Raw genomic sequence first — 11,427 nt, 5'->3', positions numbered from 1 at the left:
TTCCAGGTGTGCATCGGGGTGGGGTGGGAAAAGGGGGGGCTGTGAGGCTCCTCTCCCCAGACCCCTCCCTACAGCCCTCACTCTAGGGCTGGGATATAGGGCAGGATGGAGCTGTAGGGCCCAGGAGAGAGGGAGCTCTATCCCCAATGGATATAGCTCAGGGGAAGGAGGTATGGGGTAAGAAGGGGCTATAGCCCCTTGGAAAAGCTATAGGATTATGCTGTAGGATAGGATGGAGCCACAGCTCTGGAGGGCAGCACAGGGCTATAGACTCAAGGGCAGGCTGTGCTATAGGGCGGGAGAGGGCTAGGGGATAGGATGGGGCTACAGGGTCAAGGGCGAGATTGGGCTGTAGATTGAAGGGCAGCCCTGTGCTCTAGGGCAGGAAGGGGCTATAAATGCAAGGACAGCCCGGTTTTATAGGGCAGGATGGGGCTATAGGTCAGGAAGGGGCATTAAACCCTCATCCCTCCCACTTCTATAAGGCAGGAAGGGGCACCAATCCCATGCCTGTTCCCATTCCAGGGGCGGGAAGGAGCACTATCCCCCCCATCCCCATCCTATAGGCCGGGACACCGCCGGTCCCGCCCCGCTGTCCCCGCCCCCGCCCAGGGGGCGTGTCCCCGCCCAGGGGGCGTGTCCCCGCCGTACCGCCCCTCCCTTTGACGTCACCGGCGCGGCCGCAGCCCGAGGCGCCGCCGCCGCCATGGGGAAGAAACCACGGGCCGCACCCGGCCGCCGGCCCATCCTGCAGCTCTCGCCGCCCGCCCCGCGCCGCGACGAGGCCGCAGGGCCCGCAGGCGACGGGGGGGACTCGGGCTCCGAGCCGGGTAAGGCGGGCGCGGGCGGTGGAGGCGGGCGCGCTTTGTTGGCCGCGGCGCGGCCTAGCGCGGCCTAGCGCGGGCGCGAGCCCGGGGGGCCCCGCGCCGCCCTTCCCGCGCTCCCCCCCCCCATCCGTCCCCAGAGCCCCCCCAAACTGACGCTTTTTCCCCATAGATGAGCCCGAAGCGGTGGCGGAGCCCCCACGCAACCCGCCCAACCCGCCGCCTCCCGCGCCCGCCGCCGTCAAAGCCACAGGTGAGGGAGCGCCGTAGGGGGAAACGTGGGATTAGCCCTCCCCATTAACCGCCCCCCCAAAAATAACAGGGGAGAGAACCCCTGGATTTGGGAGCGGAGCGGCCTCCACTGATAAAAATGATTTATAATTATAAAAATGATGTATAATGATAAAAAATGGAGAGTTTCAGGTTTTATGGGATTCTGACCGCCCCACCCCCGAATCTTTTTTTTCCGACGTGGGGATTTGATTTTTCCCTCCTCGTGCCGAGTTTTTTCGCCGTGGGGGGTATTTCCTACCCCCTCTGTGTTCGGGGATTGGTCCCTCACAGTTTTGGCAGTCAGCGTATACCCCTGTGGCTGTTTAGAAGACGGCAGGGTGGTGTTTATCCCCAGAATGCTCACGGGAAGGAGATGCCCGTCCCCAGAAGCCAACCCTGCTGCTTCCATGGGGGCTGTTCCCCCTGGGCTGACAGTGGGACCACCGGAGCGGAGGGTGTGGGGTCGGATCCAATACCCTGTGGCAGCAGGAAGGATCCCCCTGAGGATTCACTCCTCCTTTCTCCAGGAGGTCTGTGTCTGCTGGGAGCCTATGCCGACAGTGACGATGAGGAGGGAGAGAACCTGGAAAAGCCGGCCCGTTCCATGGATGCCAACGGCAGCAATTCCACCGACATCGACAGCACCCTGGCCAACTTCCTGGCGGTGAGTGCCACTCCAGGGAGGGCCAGGGGGTCTTTTTAGGGCAGGAGGAGTGGCAAGAGGAGGGGAGTTCCATGATCCAGCATGTTGTCCCCTTCTAGTAAGTGCTTTGGTTCGGCCTGGCGTTGGAAGCTCACGGTGGGATGTTGTTTTTACAGGAGATCGATGCCATCACAGCCCCTCCACAGCCCACAGAGCCCACTGCTACCCCCTCCTCCTCTTCCTCCTCTGTGCCCCCCCCCACACCCCCCCGCCCAGAGCCAAAGGACTCGGGCACGGGCCTGTCTGCGGGCACAGCCAACGGCGCGGGCACGGCGCCAGCCCCAGAGTGGCAGTACGACACCCAGTGCTCGCTGGCCGGAGGTGAGAGCCCTTCCGTCCCCACAGGGAGTGGGGAGAGGCAGGTGTCACCAGGGGAAGGGCGTGACGGGCTGTCCTTGTCCCTCCCGGCAGTGGGAGAGCTGGAGATGGGCGACTGGCAGGAAGTGTGGGACGAGAACACCGGCTGCTACTACTACTGGAACACCCAGAGCAACGAGGTGACCTGGGAGCTGCCGCAGTACCTGGCGACGCAGATCCAGGGCCTGCAGCACTACCAGCACAGGTGGGTGAGACCCCTGGGACGTTGCTCCATGGGGTGTTGTCCCAGTCCCACCATTCATTCTCTCTCCTCTCTCTCAGCAGCACCGTGGCAGGTGCCAACGGCAGCTTTGTGGCAGCCACGGAGCCGTTCCCACAGGAGAAGGGGACCCCGGGCAGCACCGGCCGCGGGACCAGCCTCGGCAAGCGGGAGGTGAAGAAGGTCAGTCAGGCGGGTTCTGGTTGCCCCAGGGCTTGTAGGCACTTCCTTGGGCTTCCTCGAAAGTGGGTGGGTCGCTCCTCTCCATCCACAGCCCCAGGAGGGGCCCCAGCAGCGCAGGGCCGGAAAGCTCAGGCAGAGCTCATCCCACAGGAAGTGAATGAGGGCGTGCAGGCCCTCTCCAACAGCGAGGAGGAGAGGAAGGGCGTGGCCGCAGCCCTCCTGGCCCCGCTCCTGCCCGATGTGGTGAAGGAGGAAGAGGAGCGCTGGAGGAGGAAGGTGATCTGCAAGGAGGAGGTTGAGCCGCCTCCGGAAGAGGAGGCGAAAGTGGAAGAGACGCTGACTGCCCCCGAAGAGCCAGAGCCCAGCAGGGACCCCTTGGAAGACACAGGGCAGGAGGATCTGTGCAGTGTGGTGCAGTCGGGGGAGAGCGCTGAGGAGGAAGAGGAGGAGCAGGACACGCTTGAGCTGGAGATGGTGCTGGAAAGGAAGAAGGTAGGGGGGGATGTTTGTCCCGGAAATGAGACTGCACAGGCAGCAGCCATGGCATTACTGGGAATAACCTGGGGTGTCCTGTCCTGGCAGGCAGAGCTGCGTGCCTTGGAGGAAGGCGATGGCAGCGTCTCGGGCTCCAGCCCACGGTCCGACAGGAGCCAGTCGGCCTCGCAGGACACGTCCCGCAGGCTGGCCTCCAAGAGAGGGAAATGGAAACTGCTGGCGGGAGCCACCAGCCCCGAGTCTGCCAGCCGAGGCTCCAGCAAAACGGGCAGGGAGAGCCCAGAAGTGGGAGAAGCAGGTAATTGGAAAGGCTCCCTTGGGAGGGAGGAGCGGGGGGGTCTCCCTTCCCCGAAGACCTGTGGAGCAGAGCCGGGAAGGGCCGTGAGGTACGTGTGGGGACAAGGCCGAGGGGTGGCTGTCACCAGTGTCACAGCCCTGCCTCACCAGGACAAGCTGTTCTCTGCCATATTCTCTCCTTTATCCTTGTTAATCATATAAACAGGAGAGTGCCCACGATCAGTGGTTTTTTGGGAGAGGGACATGGATAACAGCTGCGTCACATCCTTTGACTTCCTCTCAACAGCACAAATCCAACCTGTGGCGTGGTGGGAACTGTTGTCTTCCTCTTTCAAAGTCCAGTTTCTGAGCTGCCTGGTAACAGTGGCCAAATTCCAGACAGCTGAGGTTTCCCCAGAGCCACTTGGGCTCCACACTCCGTGTGTGGGGAATGTAACTCCAGCCCTTGTGGCAAGGTAGTCCCAGATCCATTCCAGGTGTGTGTGGACATATCAGTTGCCCACAACCACTCCTCATGTTCCTATCAAATCCTCCAGTGCTGTGATTCCCAAAATGCACCAGCTGCAGCATTTAAAAGAACACCCTGTGCCCAGCAGCCCCAGGACTCCTAGACTGGAGAATTATGGAATTATTCAGGTTGGAAAAGCCCTCTGAGATCATGGAGTCCAGTTGTTCCCTCAAGGCTACCAAGGCCATCACTGACCATGTCCCCAAGAGCCACATCCATGTGGCTTTTAAATGCCTCCGGGGAGGGGGATTCCATTGCTGCCCTGAGCAGCTGTGCCAGGGCTGGACAGCCCTTTCCATGGAGAAATTTTCCCTAAAACCCAACTTAAAGCTCCCCTGGCACAGCCTGAGGCCATTTCCTCTTGTCCCGTCACTTGTTCCCTGGGAGCAGAGCCTGATCCCCACCTGGCTCTCCCCTCCTGTCAGGGAGATGTGGGGAAGGAGAAGATCCCCCCCGGGCCTCCTTTTCTCCAGATGTGCCAGTCCCTTCCCAGCATGAGGCTTCAGGCCAACTGCCTGCAGCACAGAAAGCTGAATGAAACTGCTTTTCCGAGGAAAAACTGGTACAAAAGTCCCTGGAGCAGGCTGTGTTGGTGCCTGCCCCATTCCCTAAGGTGCCTCTGCTTCAGGCAGCGGCGTGAGCTGGGTGACAACTCTGGCACTAAGTCAGTGATGTCATTTTTCCATAGTGGCTCCAAGGAGTGGTTTTACCAGAGGGCTTTCCAAGCATCCCTGAAGCTGACTGTTCCCAGCAGCACCCATTTCCCCCTTCTTAACTTGAGGAACAGGAAACTGTCACTCCAACACAACCAGTTTAAATTGAGCACCTTCCTGCGGGAGGGTGATTTAGGGAATTGTCCTGCCTTGCAGCACCAGGACACACACACTGGGAATTGGGGTTTCTTTTCCCTGGGGGCTTTGGGATTCTATCACAAACTTCTCTCCCTGGAATTTGTCACTTGGACAGTGAATTAGTTATCCAGAGGCAAAACCCTCTGGTCTTGACAACTTTTGGGGAGCTCTTCAGTCTTTGATAATTAACTTATTTAATACCCTGTAGCTTTTATTGACTGGTTATTAAACTGATAGATTTTGAGATGCCTTGTATTCCAGGCCGTTCTTCCTTCCTGCTTTGTGCTGTAGCAGCTCCAGTCCTCCCTGTGTTATCCTTCTGGAAGGACCCCACCACCAAAACACAGAGCAGTGATCATCTCTCCTTTTTAATTTCAGGCTCTTGTCACTGGCTCTCGTGAAATAGAGGTCCCAGCTCTTTCCCTGCCCTTTCCCACATTGGCTTTGGCTCCAGGCAGGGTGTCCAGCCAGGTGCCGGCACTGCTGGGGTGGTGGTGGGACAAAGACTGACCTGTCCTTCCTTCTCCTGCAGCCCCGAGCGTGGAAGCAGCTGATCAGAGCTCAGACAAAGAAGCAGAATCTGAGGAGCCCCAGGAAAAAGCAAAATCCCAAGGGGCCCCAAAAATGGAAGAGGAGGAGCAGGACCTAAAGGTACGGATAAGCAGAGGTGCGTGTCGGTGAGGTGAGGGATGTGATGGGTCCTCGGCATTCAGCAGGGACAAGGGACACGCTGGCTGCCCCAGCCGCCTCCTCCCTGGGAACACCAGAGCTTTGGGCTCTGGCTTTGGCCCAGGTGGAGCTCTTAAAGCTCACATCCTGGCGTGGCCACGGGAACAGCTTGTGAAGGAAGGGCTGTGCAGCACTGGGACAAAATCCTGTCTCCAGCAGGATCCAGCAGCAAAAGCTTGGATAAAAGGAGGGTGCGGGGGGGGGCAAAGACTGAGCCCTGGGTGTTGTCGTGACAGAGAACAACCACTTTGATCTTGACTTTGTTTTCACCAATAACGATATTCCAGTCTCTGGCCCGGTCAGTCGTCCCGTTTCCAGGCTGAAGACTCCTCGTCCGTACTCTCTCCGTTTCTGGAGGCTGACGGTACCGCTCTGCCCTTCGCCCGGCATTACTTGTAGAGGCAAACCAGGGAGGCCCTGGGGATTTCTGCAGCATCCTGCTGATATTTTCTTTCCCGAGCCTTGGTTTGCTCCTTTGGCTGCAGCACATCGATTCCCTGATCCATAGCAGAGCTCTGGGCTCTGGGAGAGCATGGCAGAGCAGTTGGGGAGAACTTTCCTGATTGTCCTTTGGATGATTCCCTTGTCGTTCATTACCCTGAGATCTCCTGCAGCATAAAATTTGGCTCCGGAGTGACGTTGGGAAATGTTGTCACCTCACTGTGGCAGATGGGGAATCATCAGCTCGTGGTGGAGCCTGGGTGGAACCTGCAGCGAGAGTTGCCCATCCCTGACCTCATTTCACACCCCTTAATCATTTTACTGGTGCGAAAGGGAAGGGCTTTGGTGCTCTCCTTGTGAAAAATTCCACGTTTCTCCCATAAAAAAACTCTTCAAAGGTTTAGCAGTGTGATATTCCCAGCGCAAAACTGAGTCTCCCTCAGTGCAGCATCTGCGCAAGACCTGATTTTTTTAATTGTTTTATTTAAATTAAAATAACAAAAGCCTGTGACAATGCGGGGCTCGCTGGTCCCCTGTGCTGTCCCCTGTCCTCCCGGTCCCGGCGGGCGCGGTGACAGACCCCGTGCTGCTTTTCCATGCAGGATTCCCTTAGAGCTGTCGGAGGAATGCCGGCTCCCCGGGTAACCGGTACCGTTTGCTCATCGGGTCGGGATAACCTCTCTGGTTACAGGAGCTGCGCCGGGGCCGCTGCTTTCAAGTCACTCTCTGCTCTGAGATCTTCCCTGGCTTCTCCGGAGCCATGTTAACATGGGAATTCATATCCCAGCCTCAGGCTTCTCTAGGGCTTGTCTGTCTGGCCTGGCCCCTCTCTGGGGACAGATGCTGCCTTGCTGACATTGTGGACATTCCTAAGCCTTTTCTGAGGAATGAAGCTAAAACCAGACATTTTTAGAGCCCTCCTTAAAGCAGTGGCAATGCCCCTTGCAGGCATCCCTGTTCCTGCTTCTCATTCCTTTCTGGCTCGTGGCTGCTTCCATGCAGTGCCCCCAGTCAGGGAGATGGACTCAGGGATCCCCGTGTCCCCAGATGGGAGGTTTCACTCCCATAGGATGCTGGGGTTGAGTAGCTGTGGTCACCGTGGGCTGACCTGAGTTTTGACATAGCTGCTGTTGTCCCTTTCTGGCGCTTTCCAGCTAGTTCTTCTGGAAAGTAATGATTTATAGAGCCTGGAATGTCATCTCGGCCCGTTTATTTGGGAAACAATTAGATTTTACACTTTCTGCCGTGGCGATGGCTCTGCTGTAACTCCAGAGTACCAGAGCAACCCGAGCCCCTGCTGTCCTTCTGCACGGAGTCGGGCACGGTCTGTGGAGGAGGTGTCACCCGACCTCCCCACACTGCCCTGTCCCTGGGGTGCAGGACGGGGGGGGTGACAGGCACACAGGGCCAGGGTGGCACGTCCCAGTCCCGCCGGGCTGAGGGGCTGCCGGTGTTCCCGAGCGGCGTTTCCTGGGAGCCGTGGGGCCGCAGCCGCCCGGTGCCACTCCCGGAGGGCGGCTCTTGACTCTGCCCTTTCTCCTGGCAGTTTCAGATCGGAGAGCTGGCAAATACTCTGACTAGTAAATTGGAGTTCCTGGGCATCAACAGACAATCTATCTCCAACTTCCACATGTTGCTGTTGCAGACAGAGGTAACCGAGCCTTCGCCCCCCGCTCCGGCCTCGTGTTCCGGAGCGGATTGGATCCAATCCGCCGTCCGAGCGCCGGTGCTGCGTGAACCTCGTGGCTCCTCGCCGCGCAGGGCCCTCCCTTCCTCGGCGGGGGGAGAGCATGGCTTCATGCCCAGGCGGGGTGTCCCCCTCCTGGCCCCCGGTGTCCCGTGTCGGAAGGGAGCCTCCCGATCCTCGAGTCCCGTCCCCCCTGGGGCCGCTCCCAGCCCACCTCACCGGCTTCCCCCGGTTCTTGCCCTCTAGACCCGCATTGCAGACTGGCGAGAAGGTGCTCTCAATGGAAACTACCTCAAACGCAAACTCCAAGACGCAGCCGAACAGCTTAAACAATACGAAATAAACGCCACCCCTAAAGGCTGGTCCTGCCACTGGGACAGGTACGCGCTCTCCTCCTTTCTCACCTTTCATCTCTGACATCTCAGACATGATTTGTGACCATCAACCACCCGACGACGCTGGCGCCGTCCCTCTGGCAGAACTGAGAGCGGCTTCTGTTAGTGCTGGGCAGGCAGAGAAACGTCCCGGCACTCGCAGAGTTTGGGCCGGCCACCAAACGGAAAGATCCAAACGGAGTGCCCAGTGCTTTGCGACGGAGCCGATTCCCTGACGGACAGAGCTGGTTGTCCCTCTCGCGAGTGTCAAGCGCTGTGGAGGGCGGGCCTGGGGGGTCGCGCATGCGAGAGCTCTGTGAACTTTTCAGGATCTCTGGATCAACTCTTCTGACCAACAGCTCTGCCAAAGGACAAACTTCAACTCACCGACGGAATGAAGAACAAGATTTCTGTCTTCTGCCAGCAGGTCAGACCCAAACATTTCTTTGTCTATTTGGCTTTCTTGATTAATTTTCCTTTGTTTGAAATCTTTGCTCTTTTGTTTTTCAGCTCCCAGATCCGCTCCCTCTCTCTAGCATTCACTGTGTGTTTGACACCAAGAGTATCATAAAAAACCTCCGCGCACCACGGGGTAGGGGGGCAGCCGCTTCCCTCCATTGGGCTGTTCCCCGGTGCCTCTTCTCGGAGGGCGACTTTCGGCCGAGGCCGTGCTGAAAGTCCCGATGCTTAGCGAGACGTCGCCGGCGTTCCCGGCCCTCCCCTCCCTTGGGGCGGGGGGCTCAGGGCGACGTCCCGCAGCCAGCCATGGCAAATAGCTTTGAGCGAGTCGGCTCGGGCCTCTCCTGCCTCTGTCCTCAAAGTTGTTTGTCGCGTTTGGGAGAGCGGCAGCCCCGCTGCACGAGGGTCTCCCCTGCGAGAGCGCACCGCTGTCGTGGGCAGGCCCGCCTGGAGTGTCGGGGGCGGAGAAGGGAAGCTGAAGCCTCCTTCTCTTTCTTGTGATCTAGGGAGCATAGACGCTATTTCTATGTTAACGAACGCTCGGGAGAGTCGCAATGGGAGTTCCCCGACGGGGAGGACGAAGAGGAGGGACAGCGAAGCGCCGACAGAAAACCCGACGGTCCTCCTAAGCCCCCCCCCAAAGACAAAGGAGAGCGCGCCGAGGAGCCCGCCGAGCGCCCCGCAGGTACGGCCATAGCGGGACTGGGGAGTTGTTGGGGGGTCCTGGCCCCAAAGGGGGGTGTTGGGGCAGAGCAGTCGCCAATGGCGGTGCCTTCACTGTCCCAGCTGTCCCGGTGTCCCAAGTGAGAGTGTGGGCAGGAGCAGGTGGCGCGGCCCAGAGGCCAAATGTTCAAACCCATGTCGATGTGTTCTTTAGGCTCCCTTTGTAAAGAATCCTTCTCAGGCCAAGTTCCTGCTACGTCTCTCATGCCGCTCACTCCATTTTGGACTCTGCTTCAGTCCTCTGTCCCGGTCCTCCAACCTCCCTTGCCTCTGGAAATGCCTCCGCCGCCTCCACCTCCCCCAGACTCGCCACCACCGCCCCCGCCACCACCCCCACCACCTGGAGAAGATGGGGAGATCCAGGAAGTGGAGATGGAAGATGAGGGGGGCGAGGAGCCCCCTGCCCCAGGAACAGAGGAGGATGCTCCCTTGAAGTCTCTGGTGCGCCCTGCTGCCAGCAGCAGCCAGGTGAGCTGCCAAGCCAGGGCTCTGCTAATTCCAGAGAGTGGGAATCTGGTAAGGGGGTGTGTAATGGTGTTCCTGGCTCAGCATTTACCTCAGTGCCTTCTTCCAGGGCGCTGTCGATCCAAGCCCAGCCCCACTGATGTCGACCAAGCCACAGAAGAGGAAAGCCGTGGAGATGAGCCCTGGGCTGATGCAGCGCACGGCCACCATCGGCAGCTGCCCTGTCATCTACAGCCAGCCCCTGATGGCCACCAGCAAGTACCAGCCATCAGCTGTGCCCTTGGCCTCCCTGCGGCCCCGCCAGCGCCTCCAGAGCGACATCCAGGGCCGCCCCAACCTCCGCATGGCCCCGGGCCACGCTGGCCCCCAGCCCACGGCGCTGGGGCTGCAGTCCGGCTACCTGGGTGTGACGGCTCCAGCCGCGCCTTCCGTGATGGGATACTCGGAGTGCGCCGCGCCCGTCAGCCTGGGCACCGCGGCCACCGCGCAGCCCACCCCGGCACGGGGGGCCCTGCCCACTGCCGAGCAGCCACCACCCCCGCCGCCCCCACAGACACCCCCGCCGCCCACCCCCAAGGCCCCACCACCGCCAGACAAGGAGAAGCCGAGGAAGGGGCGCAAGGACAAGGTAGGTGGGTCGGGTGGGCCCTTGCCGGCGCCATTCCCCCTCTCCTCCCTCTCCAGCCGCGCTCACCGCGGCCGTGCTTGTGGCACAGGGCAAGAAGGGCAAGACGAAGATGCCGTCGCTGGTGAAGAAGTGGCAGAGCATCCAGCGAGAGCTGGATGAGGAGGAGAACTCCAGCTCCAGCGAGGAGGACCGGGAGACCACAGCCCAGCGGCGCATTGAGGAGTGGAAGCAGCAGCAGCTGATGAGGTATGGACCCTGGGGGCCAGCACTTCGTGCCCTGTGAAGGGGGGGGATCTGCAGCAGGGCCCTGCAGTGCTGACACCCCGCTCTGTCCCACAGTGGCATGGCAGAGAGGAATGCCAACTTCGAGGCGCTGCCCGAGGACTGGCGCGCGCGGCTGAAGCGGAGGAAAACTGCCTCGAGCACTTGAGGCACGTAGTGCCACACACCAAGCTCTTTTTTTTTTTTACAGATGTACAGTTCCCTGGACCATTGTCCAATAAATTGTGGAAGTTTGGGAAGGGCCAGCTGTTTGATCGTGCTGGGGGCGGGTGGTAGACTGGCATGGGGGGCAGAATGAGAGCCTTGTAATCCAGGATATTCAGGATGAGGGGATCAGGGGCACCCTCAGTGAATTCACAAATGACACGAACTTGGGTAGGATGTGGACCTGCTGGAGGGCAGGAAGCTCTGCAGAGGGGTCTGGACCGGCTGGATCCATGGGCTGAAGCCAATGGTGTGAGGGTCAACAAGGCCAAGTGCTGGGTCCTGCCCTTGGGTCACCACCACCCCCGGAACACTCCAGGCTGGGGGCAGAGTGTGGCTGTGTCCCAGCTCCTGGAGCTCTCGCACCCTTGGGGCCTGCGGGATGCCTCTGGGGAGGGGAGGGAGGGTGGGGGCACGAGGGGGCTTTGGTGGGGGGCCAGTCCTGGAGCCATTCAGCAGCTTTGTGCACATCCACACTTCCATGGCTGCTGCCGAGGTGAGCCCTGGCTGCGGTGGGTGTCCCCTCTTGCCCCAAGCCCTCTGGCTGCAGTGCTGCTCCCCTCAAGGCCAGAAGATGGGCAGGGAAGAGACCCCCGTGTCACCCCTCTGGGCAGCATCTACGTGTCTGCACCACAGGCAGTGCTGGCTATGGCCGGCAGTGGAGTCCTGGGCATGAGCCGAGCTGTGACTGAGACCCTGCAGCCTCACACAGCACCCACCACCG

General features: G+C 60.0%; 1 protein-coding gene across 2 annotated transcripts; it reads left to right on the top strand.

Annotated features, from left to right (window-relative positions):
• The first annotated feature begins 679 nt into the window (after nt 1-679).
• On the top strand, nt 680-10,742 carry FNBP4 (formin binding protein 4). Of its 2 annotated transcripts, none has more exons than XM_064659963.1 (16): nt 680-830; nt 997-1,077; nt 1,625-1,761; nt 1,917-2,121; nt 2,212-2,362; nt 2,443-2,560; nt 2,711-3,052; nt 3,143-3,353; nt 5,244-5,362; nt 7,428-7,532; nt 7,815-7,948; nt 8,908-9,086; nt 9,279-9,592; nt 9,699-10,217; nt 10,306-10,463; nt 10,557-10,742. In XM_064659963.1, the coding sequence occupies exons 1-16, from the start codon at nt 707-709 to the stop codon at nt 10,645-10,647; spliced, it is 2,988 nt and encodes a 995-aa protein (XP_064516033.1). In that variant the 5' UTR covers nt 680-706; the 3' UTR covers nt 10,648-10,742. The 2 variants fall into 2 exon arrangements, with proteins under 2 accessions (XP_064516033.1, XP_064516032.1); XM_064659962.1 differs by having other exon boundaries at nt 2,440-2,560.
• The last annotated feature ends 685 nt before the right edge of the window (nt 10,743-11,427 follow it).

The sequence above is a fragment of the Pseudopipra pipra genome, chromosome 6 (genome assembly GCF_036250125.1).
Source record: "Pseudopipra pipra isolate bDixPip1 chromosome 6, bDixPip1.hap1, whole genome shotgun sequence".
Lineage (NCBI taxonomy): Eukaryota > Metazoa > Chordata > Aves > Passeriformes > Pipridae > Pseudopipra > Pseudopipra pipra.
Note: the sequence above shows the minus strand (reverse complement) of the source record. Positions and strands in the feature narration are given on the sequence as shown.